Source organism: Dipodomys merriami, unplaced genomic scaffold, assembly GCF_024711535.1.
Source record: "Dipodomys merriami isolate MVZ:Mamm:240054 unplaced genomic scaffold, mDipMer1.0.p SCAF_11, whole genome shotgun sequence".
Classification (NCBI taxonomy): Eukaryota; Metazoa; Chordata; class Mammalia; order Rodentia; family Heteromyidae; genus Dipodomys; species Dipodomys merriami.
The window spans coordinates 45,464,425-45,481,840 of NW_027202382.1; the positions used below are offsets into that span (position 1 = coordinate 45,464,425).

General features: G+C 48.9%; 1 protein-coding gene across 5 annotated transcripts in view; it reads right to left on the reverse strand.

The window, feature by feature from the left end:
• Rapgef1 (Rap guanine nucleotide exchange factor 1) overlaps window positions 1-17,416 on the reverse strand; it is a 121,268-nt gene that overhangs the window by 88,297 nt on the left and 15,555 nt on the right. Inside the window, exon 1 of one of the 5 annotated variants that reach the window (XM_070014881.1) lies at window positions 8,039-8,245. The exons of the other annotated variants lie outside the window; for them this stretch is intronic. Coding sequence (XP_069870982.1) covers window positions 8,039-8,102 — 64 coding nt within the window. The 5' untranslated portion in view covers window positions 8,103-8,245. Of the gene's footprint in view, window positions 1-8,038; window positions 8,246-17,416 lie in introns of those variants that run through there. 5 annotated transcript variants of the gene reach the window in all.

Sequence of the window (17,416 nt, forward strand, 5' to 3'; positions counted from 1 at the left end):
TCCTCCCTCTTACCCATCCCTACCCCCTTCCATCTCTTCCTCTAACACTCCTGCACGTACCTCCCAGGCATGCCCTTGTCCTCTCTACCCTCTGGTCAGTCACTGCAGCTTCCTCTACAAGCTGGCAGACGCTCCCCACTAGCTCTCCCTTCTCCGGAGGGCATCCATGTTTACCTTCTCATTGGCTAGCCCCCTGTGCCTAGATCATGCCCAGCACTGGACTCTCTCAATGGACAGCTGAACAAATGAGCATCCACCAATCAGCGTCCTACTTAATACACAGGAAAAACACACATACACACACTCCACAGTCTAGTGCCCCAGGTTCTCCAAGCCTTCCTTCATCTGCCTTTCCCCACCCTGAAAGGTGAAGGCCTGAATGTTTGTGTGGCAGGCTAGGCAGACAGCAGACTCAGCCAGCCACCAGTCACACAGGGGAGGCATTGTGGCTCAACACAGGTCCTCTTCTAGATTCTGTGACCTTCTGTAATGGGAGAGTAAACTGTTCTGATTTCCTGCAAACAATACCCAAATCCAAAGACCTTGGAGGTAAGGGGTTGACAAACCCAACATCTCCCCAGCCTTGTTCTGGGCAGGATCCTTGTGAATCATCTACAAAGAGTGGTTTTCAGAAAAGTAAGTGGCTTTGTTTTAAGTGGTTATATAAATCTCTACCTAATAGCCTTGGTTTTGTTTCTGCTGAAATGTTCACTCACAGATCCTTAACACAGATGAACTGCCTGTCCTGGGGCTAAGTTCTCAGCAGTGGCCTACGGAGTCAGGGGCGCTTGAGTGAGAGGTCCTGGAGAGCCGAGGGCCCCTGGCCATTGCTGTTTTCATTAAGTAATGGCAGGACAGCCTTTATACAGCTGGAAAAGAAATAGGCAAACACGGAAATGCATTTTACGCACATTCCCAGGGTCAAACCTACCCAAAGCAATGACGGAGGGACAGACATTGTGCTAAATTTGGAGATATCTGATGACAGAGCCAAGTTTCCTTCCCCTTTCTTGCCCACACCCAAAACAACACCCCACGCTTCTCCTGAGAAAAATTCCTTCACACTTATGGTTTCCATTTCCCACATCTGATCTTCTGCTTAATAAAAAAATAAAAAAATAAAAAAATTTTAAAAACACCAATTTTTGGAGAGTCTGAGTTACATGTTCACTGTGCACCAAGGGAAGCTCATAGTTCACACAAACCTGGTACCAGGCCTGGTACACAGGAAACCACCACCACTAACTTACATTATACCACACATGTTATCAGTACATTATGGACACGTATGGCATGAGTACCATAAATGTACATGCAATGTCTGGAATATATCCTTTACAACATGTGATATACCCCTAATCTGTACAATATGTTGTGTTTATGTTGGTAGTGTATACAACATTATACCCTTGTTACACTGCTCTCCTATCCGAGGGACAGAAGCCACATACCAGCTGCAGGATGTGGTTCTCTAAGCCTCATTCTTTCACTGGCAAAATAAAGGAATCATTCTAGAAGGTTTTCTAGCTCAAGACAACTATGACACTCAAAGCAAATTAAATAACCTTTGCTTTTCCATTTTGTTCTCCCTCCCTGAACCTATTTGTGATGACATCAACACGGCTTTGCCCCTTCCTGAGAGCAGAGCTGGAAGTGTCCCCCCATACCACTATGGACACCCTGAGGCTCTGAGCCCATCCAAACCACTCTCAGTGCACACTGTTCAATGGCACTACAGCCTATTTAGTAACTGTAGAGTTGGAGTCCTGTCACATACAAGCAGTTGGGAGCATGGTACCCAGCCAGCCTTCAGCAAGGACAGTAGTAGGGAAGTGCAGGGTGGTCCCCCTCACAGCCTCACAGATCAGCGTGCTCTGAGCCCACTTGAGGAAATTATTTAAGAACTATTGCTCTCTAGGAGATAGTAGAAAAAGAGTTGTGGTGATAAGTGAGTATCTAAAGTCTCCCGTCTTTTTAAAGAAGCTTATCACTAGAATGCTGAGTTCAGCCCAAAGTAAAGAATAGTAGGAGATTAGTAGTAAAAATGGATTCTTTGCACTTATCATGGCTCTGGGACTTCTCATGCCCTTCCCCTGGGCTCTCAACATCAGATAACTCACCCTGGCCCTGGCCAGCAGCTATAATTTAATTGTGATAAGAAAAAGCATCTCACAAGGGTAATACTGGATTCTGATGTGTTTATGACTGGCTGGTAATTTATGTATCACTTGTGAAAATGCTGAGACACATCTTTTTTGGAAAGTAACATGGCAAGATCCTTAAAGATATTTCTGGCCAGGCATGAGTGGTTCACGCCTAAAATCCTAGCTACTCAGGAGGCTGAAATCTGAGAATCATGGTTCAAAGCCCCCTAGGCCAGAAAGTCCCCGAGACTCTTATCTCCAATTAAGTACCAAAAAAGTTGGAAATGACACTGTGGCTCCAGTGGTAGGGCACTATGCTTGAGCAAAAAAGCTTAGGGATAGGGTGTAGACCCTGAGTTCAAGCCCTAGGACCCCCACTCCTACCCCCCCCAGGTATTCTTGTTTCTGGCTTGGGAACTCATCCTAGGAAATCATCCAATAAAATCACAAATTCATAGTAATGGAGCTACTTCTTTACCAAAGGAAAATGAGGAAATGACTCTGACTTTGGATGGCAGGTAAATGATTTTTTTAAGTTACGGCACAAGCTACTCAGAAGGCTGAGAGTTGAGGATCAGAGTACAAAGCAAGCCCAGGCAGAAAAGTCTTTGAGACTCTTCTGTCCAATTAACTACTCTAAAAAGCCAAAAATGAGCTGTGGTTCAGGTGGTAGAGTAGGAGCTTTGAGCACAAAAGCTCAGGGACAGTGTTCAGGCCCTGAGTCCAAGCCCAGCACCAAAGAAAACAAATTATATGTATTATATGGCACTGTCATCACAGTAAATATGAAGACCATGCAGAAGCTTGGCATTGAAGGAAAAATGACTCGTACATGTCTGTAACATACAAGATACATGCACACATGTGCAGAGTGCTGAAGGGCGCCAATGGAAACAGCTACATTTGAGCATGTGCCTGTCTCTCTCTGGAGCCAGTACTAAGGCTTGAACTTAGGGCCTCATGCTCTCGCCCAGTTGGTTTTTCACTCAAGGCTTAGTGCTCTACTACTTAAGCCATACTGCCACTTCTGGCTTTTTCTGAGTAGTTTATTTCAGGTAAGAGTCTCACACAAGACTTTTCTGCTTGGGCTAACTTTGAACCATGATCCTCAGTTCTCAGCCTCCTGAGTAGCTAGGGCTACAGATGTGAGCCACTGGCACTCAGCACTTCTGGCTTTTTGATGGTTAATTGGAAGTAGAGTCTTACAATTGTTTTGTCCAGGTTGGCTTTGAACTGCAATTTTCAGCTCTCAGCTTCCTGAGTAGCCGTGATTACAGGCATGAGTCAGCAGCGCCCAGGCTGGGGATGTAACTCAGTGGTAGAATGCTTGCCTAGCACACACAAGGCCCTGCTTTATCCCAGAAAGGACAAACCAGAAAGACCAAAAATAAATACATAAATAAAAGAAGTAACATAATTTCATCTAGAGTAAAATGTAAGTTCTCTGTGTCTGACACAAAAGTAATGGTAACTCACTTACTGGATATACTTGTCACATGCCAGACACTGTTCCAAGCACCATCCATCTTCGTGCTGTCATATGAGAGAGTACTATCTGTAGATACTGTTTACTGAAGTCCAGTGATTAGGAAACCTGCCCAGGGCCAGCCAACTGGAAAGTAGGAAAACAAAGATTCCATCCTGTCACCCAGACTCCAGAATTCATGCCCTTAACCGTTGAGTAACGATGAAAGCACGACCTTCTGACACCACGGCACCAGCATGGGAAACTGTTAACCAAGAGGAACTTACCCTGGCCCAGTCCTACGGCAACCATTTTCAAGACATTCAGCCACACAAAAAGCACCACTGCAACCCAGGAGTTCACGGGACTGATGCTTTCTCAATAGGTGCTAAGCCTGCTGGGAGCTTGCAGCTGTGAACCCTGGTGGTCCTCACTGATTCACAGCCCTGGAGGAGGCCTGAGAAGACTGTCAGCCACATGTTTCCCTTGACAGAGAAGAACAGGGGTACAGAATTATCTAAAGCCATGGAGTCAGCTGGGAGTCAGCTGTGGTCCACAACCATGGGGCCTGGTGAGCGTGGGGTTTTTCTCCCATGTAATGGGCAGTAACGAGCAGTGTTAGCAGGCCGTCTGCACTCATTAGATACTTCCTGTATGTTAAAGGCCACGTCTCTTTTACAGAGGGGAATGGAAAGAAAGGTGGAGCACTGTCTTGCCTTCCTTGGTGGGAAGGCACCTGGCTGGGCTGCAGAGCCCCCTGTAGCCCTTGTGTGTTTGGGATTGATATTTACTGCCTGTCGTGAGGGCATTCAGTGGTCCCAGATGTTTCCTCACTTTCTAGAGTGTAGAGGTAAGTCTAAACACAGCAGCTGGCTGCGCCCCAGGCTCTGAATCTGTCTTTCTGGTACATGTGGCCTCTCGTGGTAGTGGCCAGGTGGATCTGAGGCAGATCCTCCCCCACACATCCAGCCTCAGCCTCTGCCTGCCTGGCTCAGCCAGGCTGTGGGCTGCAGCTTTTTATAGTCAGCCCCTCCACCAGGGTGTTAATTTCATTCGCTCACACCCACACTGTGTACAAACATGCAAACCATTAACATTTCCATTTACTAGGCTAGTGTGCACTGGGCTCTTGGGATTTCTGAAGCAGATAACAATTCCATTTGCAATTACAGCTGTGATTTTTAATTCCCAAGGAAAATTTTTGCCCATGCTGTACTTCCCAGAGCCAAAATGTACACTGTTAGCAACCCTTCCAATTATTTCTGAAAAGGGAAAAGAGAAAGCAAGGCTGCCTACCCACCTTGTGGGAGGGCAGGATTACAAGCCTGTTTCAGAGAAGTCCAAGTTAACGGGAAATTTCCAAGTTTCCCCAGGAGTCTGGGTCAATGAATCAACAACTAAACGTCAAATTCTCTATGAAGTCTTCATTTTGTGAAACCATCTTTCACAACGTGAACAACCACCAAGAAACTGTCTGTGGGAGCAGCATGGATGCAGGACAGAGGAAGGAACACTACTGTCATTCCCCAGATACCCAGAAAGGTCCCAGAACCACAGCCCGCATTGGTAGCCCCTACCTACTGAGTGCTGCAGGGCTCTGCTTCTCACACTCACCTCACTTATTACAATTGTGTGCCAGGACACAGCACATCAGCAATGAACCTGGGGCAGAACCATGCAGTAGGTAGTGTTAAATCAGCACTCAGGTAGTGTTAAATCAGGTGGCAGACAGGTTAAAGGACATGGGAACACAGTTAAGACCCTAGTACTTGGGCACTTTGATTTTCTAATTTTCTAGATCTACTGTATAAAAACAGATGGAGGGCTGGGAAGGTAGCTCAGTGGTAGAGTGCTTGCCTTGCATGCCTGAGGCCCTGGGTTCAATTCCTCAGCACCACATAAGCAAAAAGAAAAAAAGCCGGAAGTGGCGCTGTGGCTCTAGTGGTAGAGCACTAGCCTTGAGCTGAAGAGCTGAGGGACAGCGCCCAGGCCCAGAGTCCAGGCCCCACGACCGGACCCAAAATAAATAAATAAATAAATAAAAATTAAAAAATTAAAAAAAAATATATATATATATATACAGATGGAGCAGCTGGGTACCAGTGGCTCATGCCTGTAATCCTAGCTACTCAGGAGGTTGAGGTCTGAGGATCAAGATTCAAAGCCAGCCTGGGCAGGAAAGTCCATGAGACTTACCTCCAATGAACCACCAGAAAACTGGAAGTGGCACTGTGGTTCAAGTGGTAGAGCGCTTGCCTTGAGCTGAAGAGCTGAAGGACAGCACCCAGGCCCAGAGTTCAAGCCCCATGACTGACCAAAAAAAAAAAGGAGCTATCAAAAAGGCGAATGATGATTTCCTTTACTTTTGCCTTCAGAATGCATTTGGGACTTGACCCTGCTAACACCAGCCGCCCTTGGCTCTGTCTTTGCTGAGCCCCTGCCAACATGGGGCCCCAGCTGCCTGCAGCTGACCCACAGGAAGATGTGCTGGGGCTCCCACTCACAGGCACTTAAGGAAGACTGGCCCTGCAGCCTTGGTTTGCTCTAGGGCCTGGAGGCCTCCATCCACCAAGCTTCCACAGCCTGCCTGAAGCTGGCAGAGGAAAAGGCACCGAGGTCAGTCGCTGTGGTGGTGCCTGGGAGTCATTAACCCCAGACTGTAAGTATATTGTCCTAAAATCCCATTTCCAAAATATCACTAACATAGACAAATTCTGAAGGACAGTTCAACTCCAGACATGACTTTTGGTTCTGAGATGAGCTTAGGAAAGATGAACTCAGGTCCAGGGTCCACCTGAGCAATCCAACAAACAAAAAACAAATCAAGGGCAAGGAGTGCAAGCAACCAAGAGCTACCAGCTGCAACCCTGTCCACACGGCTCTTGAAAGTTCCATTAGTGACACAAATCCTGCAACTACTCACTGAAAAAAAAAAGCGTAAAACCTTTCTTTACATTTGTCTGTAAACTCAGCTGTTTCCAATAAGGAAATTTAACCCCTTTTAGCTTCTAAAACTGTTAAGGTTCATCCTGAAGGTTGTGTGCCCAGGGATCAGACTCAGCAACTGGCTTGCCATTTTTTTTTTAAAGTGTGCAAAAACATACATTAAAGAGGACTGGAGTGTGTCAGGGAAGAGTCTTTGCCTAGCATGTATGAGGCCCTGAGTTCTAGCCCCAGCAAAGAAAGACAGGTAGACAGGCCAGTTCCCATGATAATCTATCCACCTCACAGTCAAATCGCCCACTTGTGTTTCAGGCCATTTAGTTAAATCAAGATCCAATCAAGGATTACGATGGAGTATGTTTTCCTAAGGAGCACATTGGCCAAAAAGTATGACTGGAAGCCTACAGCAAATTAACATCCCACCTACCTTCCCCTTACAAACTGAAAAAAGCTTTCCAGGGTTGGGTGTAGCTCAAGTGGTAGACACTCTGAATCCAAACACCAGTACTGTCAAAAATAAAAAATTACATAATTTAACCACAAATGACAACTACTGTAATGTTGTCAGGCATTTCGTTCCAGGTTACTTTTTTGGGTTTGGGTTTTTTTGTTTTTGTTTTTTTGTACTGGCACTGGGGCTTGAACTCAGAGCCTCAAGATCTTTCTTGGTTTTTTCATTCAGTTAGTACTCTACTACTTCAGCCACACTCTACTTCAAGCTCTTTGCTAGTTAGAGATAACAGTTCATAGACTTTTCTGCCAGGGCTGGCTTAGAACCCTGGTCCTCAGATCTGGGCCTCCAGATAGCTAGGATTATGTATGTGACCCACCAGCTCTCAGTTCAAGTTATTGTTATTGTTTCCCCATAAGCACCATATAGAAGGGCTGTTTGGCTTCAGACAGCTGCCACTGGAGCTGTGTGGCCAGTGCAGAGGCCTGGTGAGGTCCTCCCAGCGCTGTCTACAAGGTGAGTAACCTGGGTCCCCAGGCTGACTGGCCTGGGGCAGGGTTTTATTAAAAGGTTGACTGGTCAGGGTCCAAATGTACTTGAGCATTGTTCTGGGCCCCCGACTCTGTTCTCCCAGCTGACACTCCCAGGAACCTGGGAAGCAGACTGGGTAAGAGGCCAGAATAGCATGTGAGAGGTTACAAAAGAGCCTTGAACGCCTTGGAAGAAAAGTAGCAGATGCTTAAAAGCTTTTAATAAAACATTCTCTAAACAAAACACAACACTAATCATTCAAACTCCTGGCTATCAAACCTTTGGCCTAGGATAGATCTGAACAGAAACAACAAGCAGGCATGCATGGAATGAGACATGACTTCTCAGCCACTCCACGCCACCGTCATGAGATCTGAATCAGCCTCACAACTGCCTGTCACTGTTCATTAAGCCACCATGGAAGGCCAGTGTCCTCTGATCTGGAAAGTGGGCTCCACTCCGGGGCCATCCTTGGTCCACCCTTGCTGCTCAGAGCTTCCTTACCTTGTCTCCAGGGGCACAGATGGGTTCGGCTCAGGGGTTTCTGCTTTTCAACGGCATTGCCCATTCTAAAGCCCGAGGATCACAGAACCCTTCTAATCCCAGGCGTCTTTGTTGAGTGGCAAAGGACCGTGACACTGCCTGGCAGGGGATTCATCTCTGGGACATCCCAGTCACCCAGTGCAGGAGCCCTGGTATGTCCACCCTAAGAGTACAGAAGGAATTCTACTCTGAAAGATCCCTGCCTCCTGCCTTTCAAAGCCTTCGTCCCAGGGAGGAAACCAGAAGAAAGGCCTCGTTACCGCCCTACCGGAGGGTCTGGGTGGCAGTAATGGTCTATATTAAGCAGCTCTTTCCGCTGCCTCCTTTGACACTATTACTCATAGGCACAGCAGCCTTAGAGAATGGCCAGCAATCCCAACACTCTCTCTGTGCTGCTGTGCCCTGGGGAACAACTGGGGACCAGTAACGCAGAAGCTAAGGATTACCATGAGCCAACTCTAGGTGTGTCACAGGAAACTGTCTCCAACAGGCCCACATGTTACACTTTCTATTTAAGGGTCTTGCTCTCAGTCTCCTGCGTGCCTTGTGATGGCAGGTCAGAGATGACAGGTCAGAAGAAACAAGCGGATTTATTCTATATTTCCAAAGGAAAAGCAAAACACCAAAATACAAGCCATACAAAGTTTCCAGGGAGAAGAACCTGGGGCACCAACACAGTTCCAACTTTGAAACCTCCACTCCATTTTGGGACTACTAAACCACCTAAATTCAGAACAATGGGTGTGATGTCACAGAATACCAAATACCAAGGAGGAAAAGGCCAAGGCGGATGGAGAGACCTCACCTCTAGCCCCAAGTCTGGGGCTGCAAAGCTCGTGAGGACCCCTGAGCACTGAGATGAAAATGTCAGCCCTGGGCCCAGCCCCTGGGCTCCAATCCCAGTCTGTCACTGGCTTTGCCAACGAACTCTGCAGCCTCAGGTCCCTCATCTCACAAATGAGCACAATACAGACCCACCTCCTCAGCTGTCCTAAGGACAGACAGAAGCCGCTGCCCAGCACTCATCTTTTTATAATCTTAGCTTGGGAAGCTATATTAACCAGCTAAATTCACTCAGATGAGAGATTTCTGGCTTCAAGTTAGCCAAAGGCACCAAAATAAATGTGCACTATGACTTCAGGTGGTACAGTATAGGAGCAAATTATAAAACTACAACAAAATTATAGACAATATTAAAAACATTCACAAAACTAGATGGCGCTGGTGGCTCATGCCTGTGATTCTCTATCTACGCAGGAGGCTGAGATTTGAAGATTGAAGTTAGAAGCCCGCCTGGGCAGGAATGTCCAAGATACTTTTATCTCCAATTAACCACCAAAAAGCCTGAATGAAGTGGAGATTAAGTTGACAGTGTGAAAGAGTTTAGAGGACAGTGCCTAGGCCCTGAGCTCAAGCCCCAATACTGGCACAACCAAAGAAAAATCACAAAACAAGAGAGACTGAGCCTAAGAGAAACTTGATGGCACAGTGTGGGGGTGTGAAGGGGCATGGTGGGGCGTGGGGGGGGAGGGGGTTGGCATGCTGTATGGCCTGTGGGAAGGAGCCCACACATGCAGAAGGGAAGGAGCATTTTACTCTACTAATATAGGAATCCCCCAGAGCCTGAGATTGCCAACTGGACTAAGGAAATCCCATGTGTCAGTCTCCTCTCCAGTGATGTAGAAAGAAACACAGGTCGCATGTATATACATTTATCTAATTTGGGAAGGGGAAGGGGAATAACAAAATGCTGAAACAAGCACACAGAATGACTCATTGCAACAAAGATACTCACAAGATACTATGTTGGAAATGACCTTTACAACTTGGGAGGGGGGGTAGGGGATGGAAGGGATAGTTGGGGTAACAATGTTCGACAAGAAATGTACTCATTGGGGCTGGGAAGGTGGCTCAGTGGTAGAGTGCCTGCTTTGCATGCATGAGGCCCTGGGTTGGATTCCTCAGCACCACATAAGCAGAAAAAGCCGGAAGTGACGCTGTGGCTCAAGTGGTAGAGCGTTAGCCTTGAGCTGACAAGCTTAGGGACAGCACCCAGGCCCAGAGTTCAGGCCCCACTACCAACCAAAAAAAAAAAGGAAAAAGGAAAAAGAAATGTACTCATTATCTTACTCATGTAACTGTAACCCCTCTCTACAGCATCTTTTTTTTTTCCCCTTTCCAATCCTGGGCACTGTCCCTGGGCTTCTTTTGCTTAAGGCTATACTCTACCACTTGAGCCACAGCACCACTTGCAGCTTTTTTTGTGTATGTGGTACTGAGGAATCGAACCCAGGAATTCATTCATGCTAGGCAAGCACTCTACCACTAGGCCACCTTCCCAATTCTGTACAGCATCTTTGCAATAAACATTTAAAAAAAAGGGGGGGGGGTAAAAATACAAAAAAATAATTTTTTTAAGAACATGGAAACTTCCATTTCCCTCCCTGCACCACTGAGCTCCTCCCTAGGTCAAACAGCAACCAGAGGCTGGAGAAAACGGGGCACGAATCCCCGGGGCGCGAATCCCCACACGCCTGCCCATGGGGGGCAGTGAAGTCCACCAGCTGGCAAAGGAACAACTGAAGCTCACCTTCCCTCACCGCCAATAATCACCTCCCTGGCTGGAGAGGTGAGACTTCATTCCTCCTTCCCATCTAAACACTGTAATCATGCTCCTTGGGCAGGTCTGAACACTGACCTGGTGTCTGGCCTCGTGCCTTCCCTATCACCCGCAGCTAGCTCAGTGTACACATCCAGGACCACCAGAGATCAAAGAGACTCTGATTATGAACTTGCTCTGTAACATCTCCTTTCACCTGAAGGAAGGGTTAGCAACATTTGGAAAACAGTTCTGTTGCCCAGCAGGGCAGGACCCTGGGCCAGGCTGAGGAACTCAATGGGGACAGGTGAAGGAATGAACAAATGAACACAAGGATTCTCAGGCTGGCCTCTTCCCCTAGTTCAACTAGTGTTTGAACTCAGGGCCTTGCACTTGCTTGGCTTGCTTGTTCATGGCTGGCACTCTACCATTTGAGCCACACGCAGGAGGCTGAGATTTGAAGATTGAAGTTAGAAGCCCGCCTGGGCAGGAATGTCCAAGATACTTTTATCTCCAATTAACCACCAAAAAGCCTTAATGAAGTGGAAATTAAGTGACAGTGTGAAAGAGTTTAGAGGACAGTGCCTAGGCCCTGAGCTCCAGCTTTTTGCTGGTATTTTGGAGATGGTGTCTCTTGGACTTTCCTGCCTGGGCTGGCTTTGAACCACAGTCCTCAGACCTCAGCCTCCTGAGTAGTAAGGATTACACGCGTGAGCCACTGATGCCTGGCAGGTCAGCACATTTCTCATCTACAGAGACTCTCCTTTCCTAGCAAGAATATGAGGGGGGCCATCTTCACCTGCCCTCACCAGGCCCTGCTGAACCCTGTCCCGGAGTTTCATCTATATTCGCATTGCCCCTCCCACCTGCTCCACAGAGTCCTGGAACTTGGCCCATTTGTAGCAGATCCTTACTGAGCTGGGCTCTCAGAACAGCATACTACAATTATTGGACCTGGTCTCAGGTCCAGTTCACCATGTGTGCCTCACGTGCCGTGTCCAAAACAGCGTTTCGTGAGCAAACATATCTTAAGTCCCAACGGCTCACTTATGCAACTCTCCCCAAGGACACATCATTTCCTTGAAAGCCCAGCTTCTAACGAGGGCTGCATCTCAGGCAACATACACTCCCATGATGTGAACTGCTCAGGCTGGGCAGGGGACAGTTCCAGAGCTTGAACTCAGTTGAACTCAGCTTGAACTCGCATTCCCTGGCTTGCTCATCTGGCGCTCTACCACTTAGGCTATGTCTTAGCCCAGCTTTTTGCTGGTTATTTTAGAGATAAGAGTCTCGGCCTTTTCTACCCTGCCTGGCTTCAAATCTCCATCCTACAGATCTTAGTCTTTTTTTTTTTTTTTTTTTTTTTTTTTGTCATGGGGCTTGAACTCTGGGCCTGGGAGCTGTCCCTCAGCTCTTCAGCTCAAGGTGAGAGCTCTATCACTTGAGCCACAGCGCCACTTCCAGTTTTCTGGCAATTTATTAGAGATAAGAGTCTCATGGACTTTTCTGGCCCGGGCTGGCTTTGAACCTCGATCCTCAGATCTCAGCCTCCTGAGTAGCTAGGATTACAGGACAGATCTTAGTCTTGAGAGCAGCTAGGATTACAGGTGTGAGCCACAGGTGCCTAGCTAAGAACAGCCTATTTAGAAGAATGCCTCAAGAATTACCACATCAGAAAACATGTCATTAGAGTCACTGCCAAGACAGGCTAGTGACCTATCTCTAGTCTATACCTTAGAGAGATAAAAGAAAACTAATAATAAAAAACAAAGAATTAAAAAAAAAAAAAGAGCTGGGTGCCGATGGCTCAGGCCTGTAATCCTAGCTACTCAGGAGGCTGAGATCTGAGGATCAAGGTTCAAAGCCAGCACGTGGCAGGAAAGTCAGTCAGACTCTTATCTCCACTAAACTCAGAAAACTGGAAGTGGCGCTGCGGCTCAAGTGGTAGAGAGCTTGCCTTGAGCTGAAGAGCTCAGGGACAACGCCCAGGCCCAGAGTTCAAGTCCTACAACCGACCAAAAAAAAAAGGGGAGGGTCCATGCCAGCAGTATGATGCTGCACACCTGTAATCCCAACATGCAGGAGGCTGAGCAGGAGGATCACAGGTTCCAGGACAGCCTGGACTGTACAGGAGGGCTCACCACACAGCCAACATGATGTTTCCAAGGGCTACACAAACACTCAAGGCTGAGGGCATGCGTGCTGACTTCAATCAGACAATATCTGACCTCTCTGAGCCTGATTTTTTCACCTATATCACTGGTATATAATTATGCCACCCACTTCATAGGACAGATTAAATGTGTTCAGAAGTTAAGATGTTATTGGCACACAGCAAGCGCTCAACAGAATGCTCCTGTTGCTGTGCTTATTGCTATTGCCTACACACTACCAAGCCTTAGGTAGAGCACACTGAAAGAACACGACATTCTCACAAGGGAGCCAGTCCCCCGGGTCCCGTGAGATCCGCCCACTGCCATGGTAAACGCCTCATTCCTTAGTCAATTAAATTCCACTTACAAATGTGTACCATGGGGATCGTAGTTTGATTGTGGAAGGAGACACAAACCAGGGAGGCGGTACCGAAGCTACTCAAGTCTGAGACACCTTAGGACCGCCCTCCCCTGCCATCTAGAAACTACTGGGTTTGGAAGAAATCTAAGCCAGAGTCCTGCAGGTGTTGCTCACTCTTTGGGGGGGTAGTTTTCAAGACCAAAATGGCCCAGAGGGGAAAGGCTGGTAGATGGCAGGTCTCTGTGTGAGCACGCTCACCCTCCCAGGACCAGAGAGGCTGCCCAGGGCTGTCAGGCGGTGCTGGGGCTTTGGCCGAGCTTTGTGTACTTGCCTGCAGGGAGGAAAGTCTGATGGCGGTCACTTCCCTCCTGGAGGTGCATGCAACAATATGAGGAAGCGCCAAGCACGGTGGGAACTGGGAGCTTCCCAAGTGGGGCTCCAGCTGGGCCCGCGTGGGCGGACAGACCTGCAGATCCTGAGGTTGGTCTCCCCTTTGAAGTGACTTCCCTGCCGGCCCTGGAGGAGACCACTAAGGGTAAAGGCACAGTGCGTGCAGTGTCACAGGACCCCGGGGTCCTGGGTGTGCGGTGTCACAGGAACCCGGGTCCTGCGCTGGTACCTCTGCGTCACGCGCAGCCTCTGCACGTCATCCCAGGGGGCCTCAGGCACTCACTGAGCAATGTCAATAGCTTAAGGAGCATCTGACACATGCACAGGGAATCTTTTTGTGACTACCTCAGTGAGGGCCAGAGGCTCAGGGCAGCGGGAGCATGGTGGCCTAACCTAATCAGAAGGTCAGGGAAGAGGGAGGCTTCAAGAACAGACAGGAGGAGTAGCGTAGCGCATAGGGGCCAAGAGCAAAGGGCAGTCAGTATGTGCAAAGGCCCTGTGCGGCTCCAGGCACACAAAGGGGCAGGGATGATGGGCGGGCCTGTGGAGGCAGACGGGTCCTAAGGTGTATATCCACATTTCCAAAAGAAGCCTCGGTGTCCAGCACCCAACGCCTCACAATAAAGGGGAAAACAAAGCCAGAAAGAGTTCCGCAGGCAGCCAGAGGGCATGCCACAGGCTCCAGGGGGCTGGCTGCGGGGTCTCAGCAGAGGACTGAACAGCAACCCTGAACCCCAATCCTCACTGGGTGCTGGCGGGGAGGGGCCGACCGGGCCACCTGCTCTCCACCACCACCCCACTCAGAAATGCCACTCCTCAGCTGTGGGCTCGCACGTGGTTGACATCAGTACCAGCTGCAGCGGACAGGAGGGTGCTATTTTTTAAAAAGTGAACAAAAAGAGTAAGTCTACCCTCTGCTACCTTTTTCCTGGCGTGTGGAGACGCCTGGAACACCAGGCAGGAAGTGCTAGCTGGTGGCTGCGGCTTCGGAGCCTGTCCCCTGCCACTCAGCACTGCTGGACACATTGTCCCTGAGCTGGGCACCGCGTGTGCTTGCACCGTGAGCCTCAGCTATGTTCCAGCCCCCTCTGGCAAAACAGCAGTTGGCAAGGGCTTTCCCTCCAAACAAGGAAGAGCAACGCTGAAAAGCAGCAAGCTAGTGCTGCCCTGAATCAGAGCAGGAGGGTGAGGAGGCCCAAGGTCGCGGGGTGAGCTAAGGGAGCAGGGCAGGGCCTGCACACAGAAGGGCTCCCATCTAAGGACTGTCTCGGGGTGAACTCACAAGCCATCTCCAGATCTGATTTGTCAAAAAGGAACTGAAGCCAGGCACTGTGGCTCAGGTCAGTGATCCTAGCTACTCAGGAGGTTGAGATATGAGAAGCCAGCCCAGGCAGGACAGTCTATGAGACTCTTCCTCCAATAACCACTAAAAAGCTGAAAGTGGAGCTATGACTTAAGTGGTAAAGAGCTAGCTAGCCTTGAGTTTAAAGAAAAGAAAGGTCAGGGACAGTGCCCAGGCTCTGAATTCAAGCTGTAGGACAGATGAGAGAGAAGCGGGGGGGGGGGGGGGGGGGGGAGGGAGACAGGGAGACAGGGAGGGAAAGAGAGAGGGACAGGGGGACGGTGGAAGAGATGGGGAGAGTGGGAGGGCAATAAACTTTCTGAGCTTTCCAGCCATGGGTAGAGCCAACATTTGAACCCAGGCTTCAGACCTGCTCTTAGGAGGCCAGCGCTCCCTGGGGAAGTGCATCCCGGTAGCGGGAACAGCCTCTAAGGGCACAGGCTCAGACGCAGGAGGCAAGTGGAGGAAAAGCCAGGACAAGCCGTGCAGCTTGCACATGAGGGGGCCGGGGCCGGGGCCGAGCCAAGGCAGAGGCCATGGGACCACAAACCCAGCTTTGGATTTTAGCCCAAATGTGAATCACTGGACAAATCTGAGCACACTGGTTTCATCCAATTTACCCTCTGGCTGTGGAAGGACAAATGGACATTTGTGAGGCACGAGTGGAAACCGAGGCAGCAGGAAGGAGTGAGCTGCGGAGTCCTAGAGAGACGGTGGCAGCCTCAGCGGAGAGGACATCAGGGTGACAGCCAGGATGGACTTGTGGTGGACAAGACTTGGGCTTGAAGACCTCTGAGCCTGAGCCAAGGGGCAGGACCAGGATGGGGCCCCAGTGGTAGCACACACCTGCAATGTAATCCCAGCACTCAGAAGGCTGGGGCAGGAGTGTCAAGAGTTCCGGGACAGCCTGGGCTACGACAGCAAGATCCTGTCTCAAAATGAAACAAGCCTGTGACAGGGAACCGAGGAGGCAGGAAAGAGGCCTCCACACACCCAGACTCTGCCGGGGCTTGGGGTGGCCTTCCCAGACGCTAGAACGGTAAGAACTGTGGATGTGGATGTTTTGTTTGGTTCCAGCATTGTGAGCAGGTCTGGTCAAGACTGTGGACAAGCCTAAACAAGATATCCAGAAGCAGCATCCAGGTAGAGATTTTTAGCAGGCAGCAGATCCACAAGTCTGCAGTTGAGGGAGAAATGGGGCTGGAAATACAGTGGGAACAACCTGTATTTAGATGGAACAGACCGCCTAGGAAGACGTCAGTGGGCTCAGCCCCAGGACATTCCACGTTGGGAAGCTCAGAAGACAGAGATGATCCCAAACAAAAAGAAGATGGAGAGGAAGCTGCATTTTTTTTTTCTGCCAGCACTAGGGCTAGAACTTAGGTCTTTGTGCTCTCACTTGGCTCATCTGCTCATGGCTGGCACTCTACCACTTGTACCACACCTCCAGTCTGGCATTTTATTGATTAATTGGAGATGGAGGCTGGCTTCAAACCACACTTTTCCAGGGCTCAGCCTCCTGAGTAGCTAGGAGTACAGTTGTGAGGCACTGGCATGCCGTGAAGCTTTTTTTGTTTTTGATATGTGTATGTATGCAGGTCTGGGGCTTGAACTCAGGGTCTAGATGATATCCCTATCTATCTATCTTGAGCTAGCTAGATGATAGCTCAAGGCTAGTCCTCTACTACTTGACCCACAGCTCCACTTCCAGGATTTTTGCTGGCTAAAATTGGATGTAAGAGTCTCATGAACTTTGCTGTGCAAGATGGCTTCGAAGCGTGATCCTCGAATCTCAGCTTCTTGAATAGCTAGGATTACAGGCGTGAGCCACCAGCTCTGTGAAGCTTGCTTTATAGAGTATTTACACACTAAGAGAATTCAAAAGGATCTGTGAACACTTATCACAGGCTTTTTTTATTTTTGTCAGGTCTGGGGTTTGAACTCAGAACCACATACTTGCTAGGCAGGCACTGCACCAATGTATTGTGCAGCTTCACACATAATTTAGACTTTAGAATCTGTTTTCAAGTTCTAGATGCTTAGTTTTTAAATGGCTTGCTTATCATAATGACTAATACATCATCCTAATTAATTAGCTAATATCCCCAGGCACAATACACATTAAGTGTGAGCTCCATCAAAGAGCTCTTTTCACAGCACTAAACTGCTGGCCATCTTCTTGTCAGGGCTAATTGGACAGCGCTGTTCCCTCTCTCCAACAACTGGCAAACCAGCACTGCGAGCAGCATCTTCGTGGCTCACACCTGCGCACACAGCAGAATCAGCTGCAGTCGCTATACAACTTCTTCATGTCACTGGGGTGGGGTTCAGCGCTGGCAGGGACTTCCACCCCACTCTCCCAGGCCTCGGGAGCCTTCTATTCCTCTCCAGTGATGCCACAGTAGTGGCACCTGATACTTTCCCAACTTAATTGGAAAACACAGAGCAGAGGTGGAGCTCGGCAGCCCCGCCCCTCCTGTGGACAGTCTGGGTT